Below are 16,795 nucleotides of genomic sequence, written 5' to 3'. Positions count from 1 at the left end.
TATTCTGCAAACACGGGCAGTGCTTTTTGACACAACATAATGCTGTTCACTTAATTATTCACACAATTATACTCTGCAGAGAAAAGCATCACATTCATTATGCAAGGTGGGCCCAACTGAAAGCAAAGACGGCTTAAAAAGGACACATCTATTAAAAGAGTCTAGTGTGTGAGTGTGTGACCTGCTGCTGAATAAAGTAATAAAGCACAATGTGCAGGTGGAAAAAGTAGCCCAACGACTAGACATGACACATCGTTCTATTTTTAGTACAACGGCTTGTCAAAAGTGTGTTTCTGGGTTCTCTTCCTCAGGTGCATACAGTATGTGCTCTTGGCTAGCACATCAGTTACCCGGGGCACATTTTTCAGCTGGCTGAAGGTGAGCATGAGTCAAGCATTTGAATAATTCTCATGCAGCTGACAAGGTCAACTTCATTTTAAGCGGATACACACACAAAAAATACCAGGGTTTGTGCACTAGCCTGCACCTCAAGCCTCCCCTCGCATTGCCAGACCTTTGACTGGACACATCTCGAAAGATGTGGTAAATCAACATCAGCTTGCTGTGTCAGAAGACAGGTCAACATCAGGCATGGGAATCATGTAACTCCAGCCTTTTCTGAGGTGTGTTTGCAAGTTGTTTTATTTGTTGTAGCTCTTTACAACAACTCATCACAAGAACAAAGCAGGCATGCCTAATTGCATCTTGGTCAAAACTTGCCATTTTCAGTGTGTAGTTTGGAGGCTGTTGATTCCTATAGCAAAGGGGATTTTAAAAACTGAAACACACAGATAGCTGAAGGGAGGGAGACTTGTTAATTGATGGCAGGATTATAGCCACAGTATATATCTGTTGAGTCAAACTACCTCACACCCAAATCCAGCCACACCTTTACTTCTAAACCATCAATATCATTCATCAAACTATACTCCAAAACTTTCCATGTACTTTAGCTAAACAGTTCTACTTTGCCCTAGATCTGTCTTTCTGCCTGGTTTCCTCGCTGTCTCTATATTTTGCTCTCTTTCAAACAAAAACACGCATCCATCTCATTCTCCCGCTTATTTCCTTTATCTTCACTTTTCTCTGTCATGTTACTCTCCACTCTACACTGTCCAGTAAAGCAGAAATGCCACGCAACGAGACAAAGTTTGGCAACACAATCGCACTGGTGCACACACAGAGCCGACCATCCCTCAATAGGTTTCCTTAGCCGCGGTTTAATACGGCCTACTGCACAGGGAGAAATATATTACATTTCTACTACTGTTTGGATCCAATCATTTTCCTCTGACTACAAGGTTTGAAACCATCAATTTCACCTGCTGAGAGCGAGAGAGAAGAAAGAAAAAAAGAGACAGGCACAAGCAAATGTGATGGATGCAGGTAGAGTTGTGGAGAAATGAAGAGTAAGAGGATGTAATTGGGGAGGAAGCGAGAAGGAAAAGACATTAACAGATCAAATGACGGCAGGGGAAAGAAAGTCAGAGTAGAAGAGAGAAAGAGAATCGAGAAAGACAGGATGAGAAAAAGAGAGTGAGAACATTTGGAGGTATGTATAATAAGGACAGAGACAGATCTAACTTTTCTTTCATCAATCCCCCTGACTCACTCTTTCAAGACAACATCTCTTATCCCTCATCACTGTCGTCGCAGCAATATGTCGCCCTCGCAGTGAAAAACAGCTGAGTCACTGTTTTCTTCGGGCCATGACATGAGAGATGTCATCAAAAAGTGTAATACTATCTTTCCTCTCCTCCCTGGCAGAGCAACAGTCAGCTTTCTTAACAAGAGCAGGGTCCCCTAGATATATTTTAATCTGTATTGCCAGTTCAGGGCCGTTCTGCCCCGTTAGCCAATTAAGATAATGCAGTGAAAAGATAAATACAGAGCTGGGAAAATGCCGTCAGGCCCTGCGGAAGCATTGATTTGAATTGCACCAAAGCAGATGTTGATATTGTGGATGCAAAGTGAGAGGAGCCATAAAGACCGACGGAAAGGTCAGAAATAAATATGAATTTCTGCAGGATGATAGGGATGTTTAGTTGAAGCCGGTGTGATGGCGATGGCGGTGCAGATAAGGTTATTAGGATGATGTTATGTCTGGAAGTAGACACACGTGACTGGGTCAGCCACGTGTTAAGACATACAGACCATGCTATATAATGAATAGATGCTGCAGCAGGGAGCAAAAACAAACGGATGAAAAGTCAAAAAGTCAACCGTCTTGCTGGCATTCCTCATGACAAAGCAAGTTATATAACTCTTCATTATTTCTGTGGTGGACAGCCAGACTGGAAAAAAAATGTCGCATTTTCTTCAAATAATATGTGCACCTAAATTTTGCAGTTCACCATTAGGAATTTGAAATAGACATAGATGATAAATGTAAAAATTTGGAGTCTGGATTAATGTTAGCAACATTCCCACAGGAAGACAGAATAAAATGTTATGTGCTTGTCTATTAAAAGCCCCAAACTGCAGGAAAAACTTCTGAGATGAGATTTGACAGTGTTCCACAACATCTCGGTCCCATGGCAAAATCTTTTGACAATGGGGAAAATCTGACCACTGCTTTAAACCCATTTTGAAAAGTGTGTGCTCAAACTGTCAAGGGTGGAAAAAACTGCTCTTGGCACTGTGGTTAAGCCCGCAGTACACTGTAGACGAGGGAGAGAACAAGGAACAAGAGAAGGAAACAAGAGCAAAAACAGAAAGCAAGACTTCGGTCCACAGGCAGTTTGTAAATTTCCTCAGCATCGTTGTGACAGCGTGGCCTGCTTTTATCAACCGGTTTGTGTGTGTACCTGTAATGTATTCCAGGCTGTCATGTCTTTCTTGTCCTTATCCCGTCTCCTGGCTGTAAATTTCACAACATTTTATTTGACTACCTTAAGATGTCATTACTGACATTGCCCCCAAAAACCACTGCTACTAAATTTGTTAAAAAATGACAATTTAAAATAAAAACTAGGCTACCAGTTGCAAAGTTTGCCTTGTATTTTTCAATTTGTATAAAGGCAATGCTAATGAAAGGTAGTAAGCAGAGAAAGGGAGTGAGTGTTCATTGTTTTGTGTGACACCTCATATCTGCAGCATAGCTAGTATTTGGTGGTTTAGCAACCCTGAATTTTGTTGAATCCAGCAACCCCGGCAGTAACAAAACCCCGCAGTTGCCGTTACAGATTTCCTCCATGTCTGTTCAAACTCACGCTAAGCCATTACAGTTGACAATGCTTCAAATATGGAAGTTGCTGTAAAGAAACTACAAGTTCTAAAATGTGTAAGCTTCACACACATCTTCCCTCGGGAGCACAGAAGATCTATACAATCACCACAGTTTCAAGATGGCATTCAAGATTAGTGTCACCAATTCAGTATCTGACCAGATGTCTTCCCTTCTGTTTCTGAGTCATGAGGAGTTGAATAATGGTCAGAAAAGTGTTTTTTCATAGAACATCATGATGCCACAGTGCAGCTATTCTTTGACCTTTTGGATACAAAATGTCATAATGTCATCATGTTATCCAATTTGATTTTTTTTGTCATAATTGTGTGTGAATTCTTGAGTTATTGCCAAAAACATGTTTTTTTTTAAGGTCACACTGACCTTGACCATTGACCATCAAATTCTAATCAGTTCATCATTGAGTCCAAGTGGATGTTTGTGCCAATTTTAAGACATTCCCACAAGGCATTCTTAAGATATCGCATTCACAAGAATGGGGCGGACACCAGAAAAAACATACCTGCTCTATGCTGAGAAATGAGGGACAGGTGTTATTTATGCTTTAATATTTTCATCACTCTCGTGGTCTTGGCCCTGCCAACTTCAATTTTGCATCAAGTCTAATTTATGTATGACACACGACCAAACAGCACAAGAAACTGCCGTCTGTGTGGATCCATTGTTCTCGTACATACACTAAACTCCCACACTTCTTCTCTCTCTCTCTTACACACAATAATAATAACTCAAGTTGACGACTCACTGAGTGGCATCACACCCATAAAGGTGTAAACACAAAAGCAATGAATGCAATTAGTGTAGAGCAAGGCTTTCTTCAGAGGACTTAATGGACGCTGCCATGTACTCATACAAACACAAACACACACTCACAAATACCAGCTTAGAAGAGCTAACGCTTTATGGCTTCAATCTGGGACCCTACTTTTAATTAGCATTGCTAGTGTAGCAGTTACACTGAAATTAATCTGCAGAGCCTGAAACCATGCGTTAGGAATAATGCACTCTGTGTACATCGGAGAAAGAGCAAAGGTTATTATCTGCTTGCACTGACTTGCACAACAAACACAAGTAGAAAATGCAGGGAAAACAAAGCATCGCGTGCAACTTGAGGGGGACATTGTTCTTTGCTGTGTGCCTCCGAGAAAGAAGCACAAATAACAGCCTGAACGTCAATGTCTGCAAATGACATTGGCACGTGTCACATCTCATTACAGAATGTGACACTTCTTGCCAGTATCTGTGCGTGAACATTGACGTGACTCCTTGAAATAACTATGTGCTCATTTGTGTGACCAGAATCCCAAACTGTACACGCATGCTGATTTCTGTGGCACATGTGTGATTAGGCGTATGTACAGTATGCGCGTCTAGGAATAAGTTCACAGGCAAACATGGCTTCATTAACTCTGCATTACATCAGCCTCACGAAGCAAACATCTCTGTGTTTATGGTCCCACATCTATTTGTGCCTCTGAATAAATAAACCTCAACATAAACAATAATCCCGTCACATTTTCCGCCTCTTCCTTCTGATGCTGTCTCCTTTGGCACGCTATAACGTGCTATAATCAACAGCGCGGACGCCTCTCTGCATTACCTCAATGAGCCGAGAGATATTCATACAATGCATCCATCCATCCATTTGTCTTTTTCCCTCCTCTGCTTGCCTATCCTCCCTTCTAATAAATGTCTTGGCCTCTGACAAGGACTGTTTGCGCTGCAGAACAGTAATAAAGATTCACACGAAGAGGCATGAAGCAATCAATGGTGGTTTTTATGCCACTTAGCTTAAGAGTGAGGGCCTGTTTGCTGCTTTAAGCTCTCTCATTACCAGACCAGTTCACCCTATAATGACTCAACCGAAGACCGATGGCAGCAATCTTTAGTAACACTATTTTCTGTCTCTTGTCCCACAAAAAAAGTAATTTGCTGTGTAACTCAATCAGTTAATGGTTCCATTCCCAGTTTATGTGAAGCGGTAGTTGCAAGGCATTAACACTACCGGGGCAAGATTTATGTTTCCTGCAGAATTTATAATGTATATAAAGCACTGATTATACCTACTAAACTTTGTCTTTTGTTTTACATTCGGCCTTTTATTTGTTATAACTGGAAACTAGAATTACTGCTTAATAGTTGTATGCCTCAATATGCACAAAAACAGTTTACATCCATGCCTCTGAAAACATGGATACTTCACAAATATCTTCCACTCAGCCGCACAGAAGTTCTTTCCAATCAGCAAAGATTCAAGATGAGCACCCAAGATTAGTGTCACCAATTCAGTATCTGACCAAATGTCTCCCCTTCTGTTCCTGAGTTATAGTGTTGAATAATGGCCAGAACGTTTTGATGGCACAGTGAAGTTGAGCTTTGAACTTTTGGAAATAAAGTGTTCTCACTTCACCATTTTATCCTTTAAGATATTTGTGTGAATTTTTTTTTATCATAATTAGTGTATGAATTCTTGGGTTATGGCAAAATCTCGTTTTGTAAGGTCACAGTAACCTCAACCTTTGACCTTCAACCACTAAATTCGAATCACTTTATCTTTGAGTCCAAATGTATGTTTGTGCCAAATCAGAAGAAATTCCCTGAAGGTATTAAAGATGTTGCATTCACAAGAATAACATGGATGCAAGGTCATAGTGACCTTGACATTTGACTACCAAAATCTAATCGACTCATTGTTGTGTCCAAGTGGATGTTTGTGCCAAATTAAAAAAATAAATAAAATAAAAATCCCTCAAGGCATTATTGAGATACCACACATATGAGAATGTGATGGACAAACCTATGTACAGACATACAAATGGATATATGGACGGACCTACAGACAGAAGGACAGATAGATGGACGAGCCGAAAAAATAATGCCTATGGCTAGGCTATTTCCGACGTAGAGGCATAAAAAATAGAGTTCTGCATTACCAAAAGCACTGAAATTCTGCTTCTAGTACTGCTAGATGTAAAATATATATCAACTTTTATCACAACATCACTACACATCAGAAGCTCTAATTTGTCAGTGGTAGCTGTAAACGTTATCTGCAGCTGTTTAAACGTTTGTTGACAGACAGCGTTGTTATCAGAAAAGCCAGCTGTAACAGACTAAGGATGGGGGGGACTGATTGAAAACACCCAGAATTCAAAGGGAACTTTTTCAAAAGGTAGTCTGAGGTGCAGCTAACAAGCCACAGTTACATCTTCACTTCAGGACTTTGGCGGACCATTTTCCACTAAAAACCTTTCCTGGTGCAGCTTTGAGAACAAGATTTTATTTTCATTCACACCACTGCTCCGAGTGTTTACCCAGGCCAACGAGGGGTACAGACCCTGCTTGTGTCCTATAGTGAGTGGGCAGACCCCCTCCCCACGCAACATCCTTTCCTGGACACTCCAGGGAGAGCAGAGGCAGCTGGCTGCAAACTTTTCATTAGTGAGAACTGCAGAAAAAGGTGGCAAATATTTATCTTTGCACAGATTGCTGTGCGAGGCCTGCATACAAAGCGAGCTTCTCGTTTCACAGAATCCCACAATGTGAGAATAGTGTGGGATGTGCCGCGGTAGCTAGGGGTGTTGGAATGGGAGAGTAATTGGTGTATATGTAAGAGCTGGTCTCGACGTGTGATTCCTTGCCAGTACATGTGTGTCCATGCTGTTATTTTTGTGAGAACATCCATCTATGACCCTGTGTGTCTTCACCTGAACAAGTGTGTGTATGCGTGTGTGTGTAATAAATGGCTCACCCACTGCCTTGCAGGTCTTAGAGGCAGGGTCCATCTCGTAGCCTTCGTAGCATTCGCACTTATAATCTCCTTTGTAGTTGATGCAGATCTGACTGCAGGCGTCTGGGTTCTCACACTCATCTATGTCTGTGGAGAACATTGCATACAGATCAAAACAACACTATAGAGACGAACACAAAGTGATTTTTGTCTGAAGAGTGAGAAATAAGAGAAGTACATTTTCTGTATCTTGCGTGTTAACAATCTTTCTCAAAAGAATGTTCACTTCAAATAAAGATTCTTCTAATGGGGTTTCTGGGATTTCTATCTATCTGGCCGAGGGTGTCAACAGACAGGATTAGATCTTGCTTTGAGAAATGTGCATGCTTGGTACTTGTGAAGTAAAAATCAAATTGTGAGTAACCCAGTTAAATTATATTTGCACAGATCAGTACTGAGACCATCATTGCTTTTTAAGTATTTTAGAAGTTTCTTTTAGAAAATCTTTAAAATCTATCTATCTATATTATCTGCCAGAGAGGATGTGGTGGCTGAACATGTTTCATGTGCTTTGCTGGATTGGACTTGTCTATATTTTTATGTATATTGTATCCACAGTATATGTCACCCGTACACTGCACCGATATATTGTCCTTGATACTTCGTTGATGGGACAAAGGCGGCACATTTAAACAGATAATCCAAAAAGGACTTTAAAACGGCAGTACAACATTTTGGGAAATGCTTGTTTGCTAGCAAACAAACAGCCTGATGAGAAGATCAATACCAATTTGATCTCACCGAGATCAGGATTTGGGATGTGTTTAGTCAGGCTTAACACCAAGACATGAAGCAGGGGAAACTTCTTCCCAGGCTCCCTACACAGTTAACAAATTGCTGTTAAGCAACTTTAAAGCAGTCCTAAATATGCTTTTTATCTTGTTAATTTAACTTTTTTAGGAGGAGAAATGCTAAAAATCTGGCTGTGTGATTTCAGAAGATTCCAAAATTTGAGCAATTTTTTCATAACTGTTTATTCATCTCGCAAGCAACTCTGTGCCACACAGATATGAAAACAATATTACTATCACCGATGGTAGTAGGTTGTTAAAACATACCATAAGAAGCTAAATAAACAGTCTTATCTTTTGTGTTTACTATAGGGCCTGACAGCCACACTACAATTACAATAACACCCAGCGGTTGTTGGTCACAGTATAACCTATGCTGAATCTCTACATTTCACATTCTGTAGGGCAAAATTTGCAAAGACTGGACTGGCACCATGAATTGTGCATTGCTTGCAACCTCTATCTACCCCATGTTAAGGTCCAATTCACTAAAGGTATTGTGCTCATATAATTACAGTGCAGTTGCTTTATTGCTGTTTTGTCATACCTGTATATTTCTTCTGCTCTTCCATTAGACTATAAAATGTAACAAATTAATATGTGCATTTAAGGAAGTAATGTACTTAGTAATGTTGAATGTGGACATGAAAATCCCAAAAGTATGATAAGTATGTGAACTTTATTGTGAACATCTCCTCTGTGTTGTATGTTCTATGTGTTGTTTTTGTGTTGAATGAATGAAAAGTTCAAAAAATCCATGACGATGCAAACACATTCATAAAGTTTTGCAGCTGAGTGCAACTTGCCTGTTTTTGTGTCTCAATGCAGTTATCCATGTGGCAAAGTATAAATGTTACCTTTATGCGGTGGCAGAGAAAAGAAAACTGAAACTTTCCTTGCAGTTGAGATGGTGGTGGTAAATGGTGGTAATGGACCTGCACTTGTAAATGACCTTTCTAGTCTTCAAAGCTCTTTAACACCACGTGACATTCACCCATTCACAGACTGGTGGTTGATGCCAACCAACAAGGTCCCACCTACTACCCAGCTTGAATGCAACATCGCGCCAATAGTACAGCCACAGGGAGCTATATGGGGTTCAGTATCTTGTGGACTGGAGAAGCCTGGGACTGATCCGCCAATCTTCTGATTAGTGGATGACCTGCTCTACCACACATAGCCATCCCAGGTGCAGAGAGGCATTCCTCAAAACTTAAGGCATTCTGGTAAATCCGAGCATGACACCCCTTATAAATGCACTTCAGTAATCGCAGACTATTAGCACTGATCTTTGGGAATTGGACTATTTTTGCAATGAGGCTCATTTGCATAGAAAGAGGCCAATTTTGCGTCAAAAGTATGCTTAATTCAAATACATGCAAATAGCACAAGAGCACCATGAAGCTATTTGCTTGATTGCACAGTTCGTGGTGCATTTCACCCTTTGCAGGTGCTTTAAAAATGACATGGTTTCATTTTGTCTTATTTGTGCAGTAAGAAAAAAATGAATTTGCCCCTACGTGGATTAAATAAAGAGGATACAAAATTAAAATGCGTCTGCTTCGGAGTGGTTGAAATAAAGTGTTTTTGCAGCAGTGTATCCCTGCTTCAGGTCATGCTCCACACTTCATGCTTTATTAAACACAGATAGATTACATGACTCAACTCAAAAAGAAGCAAATCTCCCAGTATGTCAAAATGTTCGTTTTACCTTAAGATGATCAATAGTTGGAGTAGAAACTCTGTGAAACTCATGGAGCTCTCATGGCATGTAACAGAGCTTAATAAAACATGATGAAACATGAGGGGAATAAAAAAAGCACTATAGATTGCACCAGCTGAGGCCCAGACAAGATGTCATTGGATATTAGTCATGGTCCTCTGCATTAAAGCGATAGTTTTGTTGCTTAACTTCATATTTCTTTACCTCCACAAGTCTTTTTGTCCAGGAGTTTGTACCCAGACGGACAGTCACACTCATAACCAATTCTGCGGTCCCTGCAGATGTGGGAGCAGCCGCCATTGTTGTCCGCACACTCATTCATGCCTGTAGAAAGAGGGACAGCGGGAGGACGGACAGAAGATGGGACAGGCACAAACGGGGAGGGAAGTTAAGAGGACTGATGAAATACCTCCAGCAGGTTATTGGACAGGACAATTCAGCCTGGATAAAACACAAAGAAAAAGTTGCACAGAAACCAAAACACCTAAAGTTTGTGCACTGCATTTATTATCCCGCCAGTTTTGAAAAGTTAGTCCTGTTAAGTGTGTCTGTGTACACAAGAACTTTCCATTGAAAAGATAAGACAATGAGCTTAAAAGCAGCAAAAAAAGACACAACTGTGTGTAGGTGTAGGTGTGTGTGTGTGTGTGTTTGCAGTATAGTCATAGGCCTGTTTGTGTGTTTTCATGGCCTATAGTCACAGTCTTAGCCAAATGCACCTGGAATTAATCCATTCTCCAACAGGGAGCCTGGCCATGTGTACCAGTTTGTTTCTTTTTTTGGCAATTTTCTTTTTTGTTTCAGTATTTCAGAACAGCAGAACAGATTGGACTCCCTCTTAGTCAGGCTTTCTTTATGCTCTCTCCTTTTTGTATCCGTTTCTGCACCTCCATTTATTCCTTTGTCTTTCAACTACCCTTCAGGGAGTACAGAGAGAGATCGCTGCAGAAAGCTAAAGCTGGTACTTCATTACCGGTTTACATTAAAGATTTAAGCTTCAAGGCTACAGGTTCTGCTGTGAGACAGTGAGAGTAAAAGGGAGAGAGGGGAAGAAAGAGACTGTAATAGAAATGGAGAGAGACTGACAGAGAGATACAGAAGGATGTAAAGACTTACAAAGATGTTGGACTGAAGTTCAGGTTGTAAATTACACCATAGCCAGGGTAGTCTATCCAATAACAACAAATCAACTCGGTATCAACATAGCATTAAAAAAAGCAAATAAAAGCAATTGAAAACATGGAAACTTTTTCAACTGATTGTTATCTAGCAGGATACCTAGAGAATAAACTTTAGGCCAAAATTATGTGGACAGTCTGGACATTTGAAACAACTTATTTTTAACTTATTGTTTTAACTTTTCAAATTTTTGAAAATAGTATTGTTTTTATTAGTTGATTTTGATATATAAAATCTGTGGATAGAAATCTTAGCACAGCATGAATACAGTTTTAGACACTTCCAATTTTGGGTCAGTTTGGGAGTTTTTTTTTTCCTTTTCAGGACAGACAAAAATGTTATTTAGAGTTTGAGGAAAACTCCACAAGCCTGCACAGAGTCCTGACCTCAACACCGTCCAACACTTGAGCTTGAATGCCAACTGTGAGCAGAGCCTTACTGCCTAACATAAGTGACTGAGCTCTCTAATGCTATTGTAGATGACTCAATGAGAGCAAATCCCTGCAGCAAAGTTCCAAAATCTTGTGGAAAGCCCTGTCACAAGTGTACATACCCACAGTTTTAGGATGAGATGTTGAAAATTATGGATGAAATGTCCGTATACACTTGGCCATATAGCAAAACTTGACTTCAATGAACCCTGATGAGTTTTCACCGCCAGTAAAATGTTGTTTTTTTTAATGACTAAAATGTGTTTGTGTTAATGTGTTTTGCATCCTTACTTAATTTCTATACTTTTTCATTGATTAACAGTTAGCAATTATAATGTTGCAAGACAGTTAGCAATGTGCCAACAATTTGTGTCAAAATAAAATCAGTATTTTTGACCAAATACCTTGCCATAGTTATTGAATGTAGGGTTAAATATATGTGCCTTTACAAATTATTTTCACAATGAGATTTTTGATAAATAATCATAAGTCATATGGATGTAAAGACTGGCTAAAGAAAAATAACTGAACATCTAAAACAGTTGGGTAATTTCAGAAAATTACATCACTTTACTGTAATGCAGCCTTTAAAACCAGAATTCTAATTACATTACATTACATTCACCAGACTGAGATGGAGGTGAGGTCACAATGACTTTGACCTTTGACCACCAAAACTGGAACACTTTATCATTGAGACTAAGTGGAAGAAGGTGCTATACTTAAAAATTAAATTCCTATAATTCTAATATTGTGTTCACAAGAATGTGGCGAACAGACATACGAAAGTACAGACGGATGGCCGTATGGACATATAGCAGCCAACCCAAAACCTAATGGCTCCAGCCAGGGCTATCAAGGCATAACAAGACAACAGTTATGATATTATAGTATCCAAACTCTAAGCATGGATCTAGTCTCATATCACTATATCAATATATCCATATATTACACTGCCTGACATCAAACGCAGAGAAATAGAAGTAAATAAAAATGGTTTAAAAAAGAGATGAGATTGCAAATGCTTTATGTTTTAGGAAATGCATTCAAAGTGTTTGTTAGACCTCAAGGATACACACAGTGCATTTTACTGACTAACACTGAAGGTAAATATCACTTCATTTTGAACCATTTGACACCGTTTTGGCCTGACCTTGGAACGCACATTGTCATTGTTGCAGATAATGGCAGTTGTCTGTTATAGCTAAAACAAAGAGGAGGCGCAGGTTTGCCTTGTGACACGCTGAGCATCATGTTTAACATTAATGATATGGTTACGGGGCAATCTCATTACAGTGTATATCAACCTGCCTCCAGATCAGAGCTAGCTGAAAGGGCAGCACTCTCGCATATCATTTTATACCCATGTGACCAACTTGAGAACACTCTACTTCAGAGCACGGTCGTGAGTGAACCACAGTTCCCTTAAGAGACTTCTGCTTGCACTTAAGTAGTGTTTCACCAAAAGTTATAGACTTTATTAACAGGTATGTTTTCTCTCAGCTGCCTCACTCTGTTTGCAGCTGGATTGCACTGCTTGTGATGTAAGATCCATGACTAAAGCTCGCTAAGTGGTAATTATCTGTGGTGTGTGGATAATCTGTGTGGTTCCTTATGGCTAATGTAGTCTACTCACGTTTTCCCGACTAAGATCGTACTAGAGGGCAGAGTCGCCTGGCTCTTTGATCATAACAAGGCAGTTGAGAAATGTCCTGATTTACCCTGCCTTGATCAAATGAAGCTCCTTTTACTTAGACGAGTGACCACCCACATTAGAGGCAGCTGAAGTATGAGCGTGTGCATCGGCGCTATTAGACCAGCGTGTATGTACATCCATGTATGCCTGAGGTGGTATAAGAGCTAATGAGTATCTGAGTATGTAGATGTATGAAGAGAAGCAGAGACTAATTAGCTTACCGCACTCCTTCATGGGTTCATCAGACCAGTCCTTGCAGTCTTTCACATTGTCGCACACCTTGCTGCTGTCGATACACTCCCCGTTCTTACAGCGGAACTTTCGTGGCCCGTCGCACTTTGTTGCTGTAGTAGAGACACAAAGTTAAAGGCTGAGTGATTTCCTACTGAACTACATCCCTTTACAGCTAAAAACACACACTATTCAGGGACTTTAGTGATGTTTAAAACAAATCCTGCACACTTGAACCAAATCAGTATTCTGCAACGAAAAACTTAATCCCACCAAGATGTGAATTGCTAACATGATTTGTAAGGCAGATAATTCCAGAGTGAGAATGAAAATTTCTTCTTTATTTTTTGTTTATAAAAGTAGTTTGGTATGTGCAGTACTGTAATTGGGATGTCTTTGCAAACAATAATGTAAATTTTGTTGTAGTTTGCATAGATATTCAGCAAGGAACTTGACTGTTTTTGCTTGTAGTAAAAGCTTAAGTGATTAGTTATAGCTACCTACTACACAATCACTGATAATAGAAACTTGGTGGAGCTCATTAAGGGCAATATAAAAATATCTTGAGATGTCCCTAAGAAAGCATTAAAGTTCTTCAAAGACCATTATTTACTGAAAGTAAGGTTTAATTAGACTATATTTAAAGGTCCAGCACGTAGTATTTAGTGGCATCTAGTGGTGATGGGGAATGTAACCAACTTAACAATTCTCTACTAAATCTCTCCATTTAGAAGCATGTAGAGACTCTTCAGCGGCCTTCAGGTAATGTGAAAACCCGAACGATGTGTTTACTTTGTACAACAAAATGTCTATAAAGGTTTTCAAGACTTCAAGACGAAGGAAATGTGAGCGCAAAACTGCTCACTCATTTCTAGATCTAAGTACTCATACCCGGGCAACGCTATATAGTTATGAAAAAATTCTGCTGATAGATCCCCCTGTATCCTACACATGGCACTTTTGGCTATGGCTTGTAACAATTATGCCACATTATTTTTTAAACTTGCCTTTCTCTCTCTCTTTCTCGCTCTCTCTCTCTCTCTCTCACACACACAGACACACACACACAGATATACTGTACATATATACTGTAGATTTGTGTGTGTGCATGTGTGTGTTTATGTGTGTGAGTGAGTGAAATAACAGCAGGCTCTAAAAGATAATATGAAAATAGCTAATTTAGGTGTCACTTTTATGTGCAGCATGTTTCATATCAGCCATGGTATGTGACTGAAACACAAACAGGCACAACTGTACAGTACAAGACAGGTATCCACCAAATAAAGACACATACTGTACTGTGCCCTTTTTGGAAACTACGACGAGTAAAAAATCAATTTCAGGTTCACAGCTGCACTTCAAAACACCAGCTTCAAGATAAAGTTCACTGTCAGGCAGAGTGTGTAATGATGACCTTGAGCTTTTTTCTGTGTGCCACAATATGTAAACTCAAGGTGATTTGGATGCCATATGCAGTAAAAATATCACTGTTGTTTGCAAACACGAATAATGCTCCCTACTTTCCACAATAACGTTTCGCTGTGAACAATTCTTGTACACATCAAAGGCAATTCAAGGCAGAAACATACGTACAATCTGTGAATACTTTAACATTGTAGCCTCTTGCGCTTCCATTACTTGATATCATGTTGCTTTAGCATTGCATAACTTATTCTTCAAACAGTTTCTCATGAGGCCGATTCAACGAGTGCAGCCAACTGCAGCCATCTGTGCTACTCTCTACCATATCCCCTGTGAATCTTCTTAGTGGTATTAAAGTTGTAATTGGATGGATTTTCAGGGTGAATCAAGTGTGACAAAACAAGGAAAAAAATGCACAATGAAGTTGAATTACCACTTTCCTAAGCAGTAAAATATGGAATTTGAATCTTAACACGGCTTCAAGATGAAAAATTACCATTGTACTTCCTGTTTTAGGTTCATAACTGAAAATAAATACAGGTGTGTATTGCATGTTGAATGTCCCACACTCTCACCAGTCACTTACCGTTGACACAGCCAGCTTCATCACTGTAGTCAGGACAGTCGTGAACTTTATTACACTGTTTGGTGCCGTGGATACAGGATCCATCACCACACTGGAACTCATCAGGTCGACATGTGAGCAGGGCTGTGGGACACAAATCACACACAGAGTTAACTGTTAGAGTTATATCTTTATTAGTATGAAAATGTCATCTATTTGTCTTATCTTTGAAAAGATGAAGAGCTGATAACGTGAGACAGTATTACAAAATCACAGATGGAGAAATAAACCCTCTATAGCATCCATAGATTTCCATTTTAATTTAATCAAAGTAAGACAACACACAGACATAAAAACACAACATTTAGCCCTTCATTTCTCTGACTCAATTGTTTCTATGAAGATGTGTATTTGCTTCCCGTGTCTGTTTTGCCTGTTTAATCAGGCCATCTTGGAGTGCATTCCAATCCAACAGTAATCAGTCACTCACAACTCTTACCTGCACAGAAAAAGCCCCAATGGAAATGAAAACCAGGCAAAACCAGGTATTCATTCACTGTCTTAGAAAAAACGCACACCCAGTGACCTATTGAGTATGTGTGTATGTGCAAGTGTGTATGAGCATTTGTTTGTGCTTGCTCTAACGGCGGAGGGCAGGTTTATTTAACTCATTCGTCTTTTTAACTGGCTGTTTAATTATTCATGTGTTGTGTTTTGGACTGGCTCTGCCAAGGGAATGGAGGCAGACATGATCAATGGCTGTGGAGCAACCACAAAAATGCATGGCACACAATCACTATATCAGGAAATATGGAATAAAACAGAGCCACACACACCAAGTTTAGCAGTTTTACACCAAGTGAGCAGACATCCACAGCAACCCAATCATCAGAATAAATGTTGGCATCTTATGTCTCTGAAAACCACTGATATGTAACATTTGTACATTATTATGTAGCAGCATGTTGAAATGTTTCTTTACATTTGAGCAATACTGTGGTTAACGCATGGTAATGTTTAGGCACAAAAAACACCTGATTATGGATAGGAATGTTGTTATATGTTGTTTGGTTGCCACCTAACCTAAAGTCATGTCGGGGTGTTGCCCATCAATGCTTTCCAGCTCTTTTTAAGGAGGATCTAAAGGAATTCTCAGGCCAAATGAGATAAATATTTGCTCCAGCGTGTTTTGGCTCTACCCCAGGGCCTCCTTCCAGTTGGACATGTCTGAAACACCTCTAATGACAGGAACGCCTTGCTAGTTTGAATGGCGGTCTAAAAAATTTAATCTTGTGACTCTTTTAGACTTTACAAATGTTATTAAACCGGTTGGTTTACATCCAGACAGGGATAGAAGACGTTTCGCAGGTTTTGATGCTCACAACAAAATATTTACTGATTTACAGACTCTTTCCTCATGTTAGCAAATGGGGTGAAGTCTTTCTGGGCCAGTTACATCACGTGACTGACTCAAATGCTGTTATTCCACTTTCGGCCACTATTCAAATTTTGCATCAGCGCATGACGCACTTCCTGGGGGCTTGGTTGAAGCCAACAAACCCACATCATCTGCAAAGAGCAGAGATACAATTCTGAGATGCCCAAACTGGACACTCTTCTCCCTCCCCCTGCTGAGCCTTAGGATTATTTCTATGAACATCACTAACAGAATCAAGGGCAAAGTGCTGCTGATTTCTCCTTAAAAAACTACTGGTTTTAC

The 16,795-nt window shown here is 39.8% G+C and overlaps 1 protein-coding gene across 1 annotated transcript in view; it reads right to left on the bottom strand.

Annotated features, from left to right (window-relative positions):
- Nucleotides 1–16,795, bottom strand: part of lrp8 (low density lipoprotein receptor-related protein 8, apolipoprotein e receptor) — a 131,695-nt gene that overhangs the window by 40,945 nt on the left and 73,955 nt on the right. The window contains exons 5-8 of the mRNA XM_042513439.1: nt 15,097–15,219; nt 13,079–13,201; nt 9,756–9,875; nt 6,999–7,124 (exon numbers count right to left, since the gene is read on the bottom strand). Of these exons, the coding sequence (XP_042369373.1) occupies nt 6,999–7,124; nt 9,756–9,875; nt 13,079–13,201; nt 15,097–15,219 (492 nt within the window). The remainder of the gene's footprint in view (nt 1–6,998; nt 7,125–9,755; nt 9,876–13,078; nt 13,202–15,096; nt 15,220–16,795) is intronic.

Source organism: Plectropomus leopardus, chromosome 3, assembly GCF_008729295.1.
Source record: "Plectropomus leopardus isolate mb chromosome 3, YSFRI_Pleo_2.0, whole genome shotgun sequence".
NCBI lineage: Eukaryota > Metazoa > Chordata > Actinopteri > Perciformes > Serranidae > Plectropomus > Plectropomus leopardus.
Note: the sequence above shows the minus strand (reverse complement) of the source record. Positions and strands in the feature narration are given on the sequence as shown.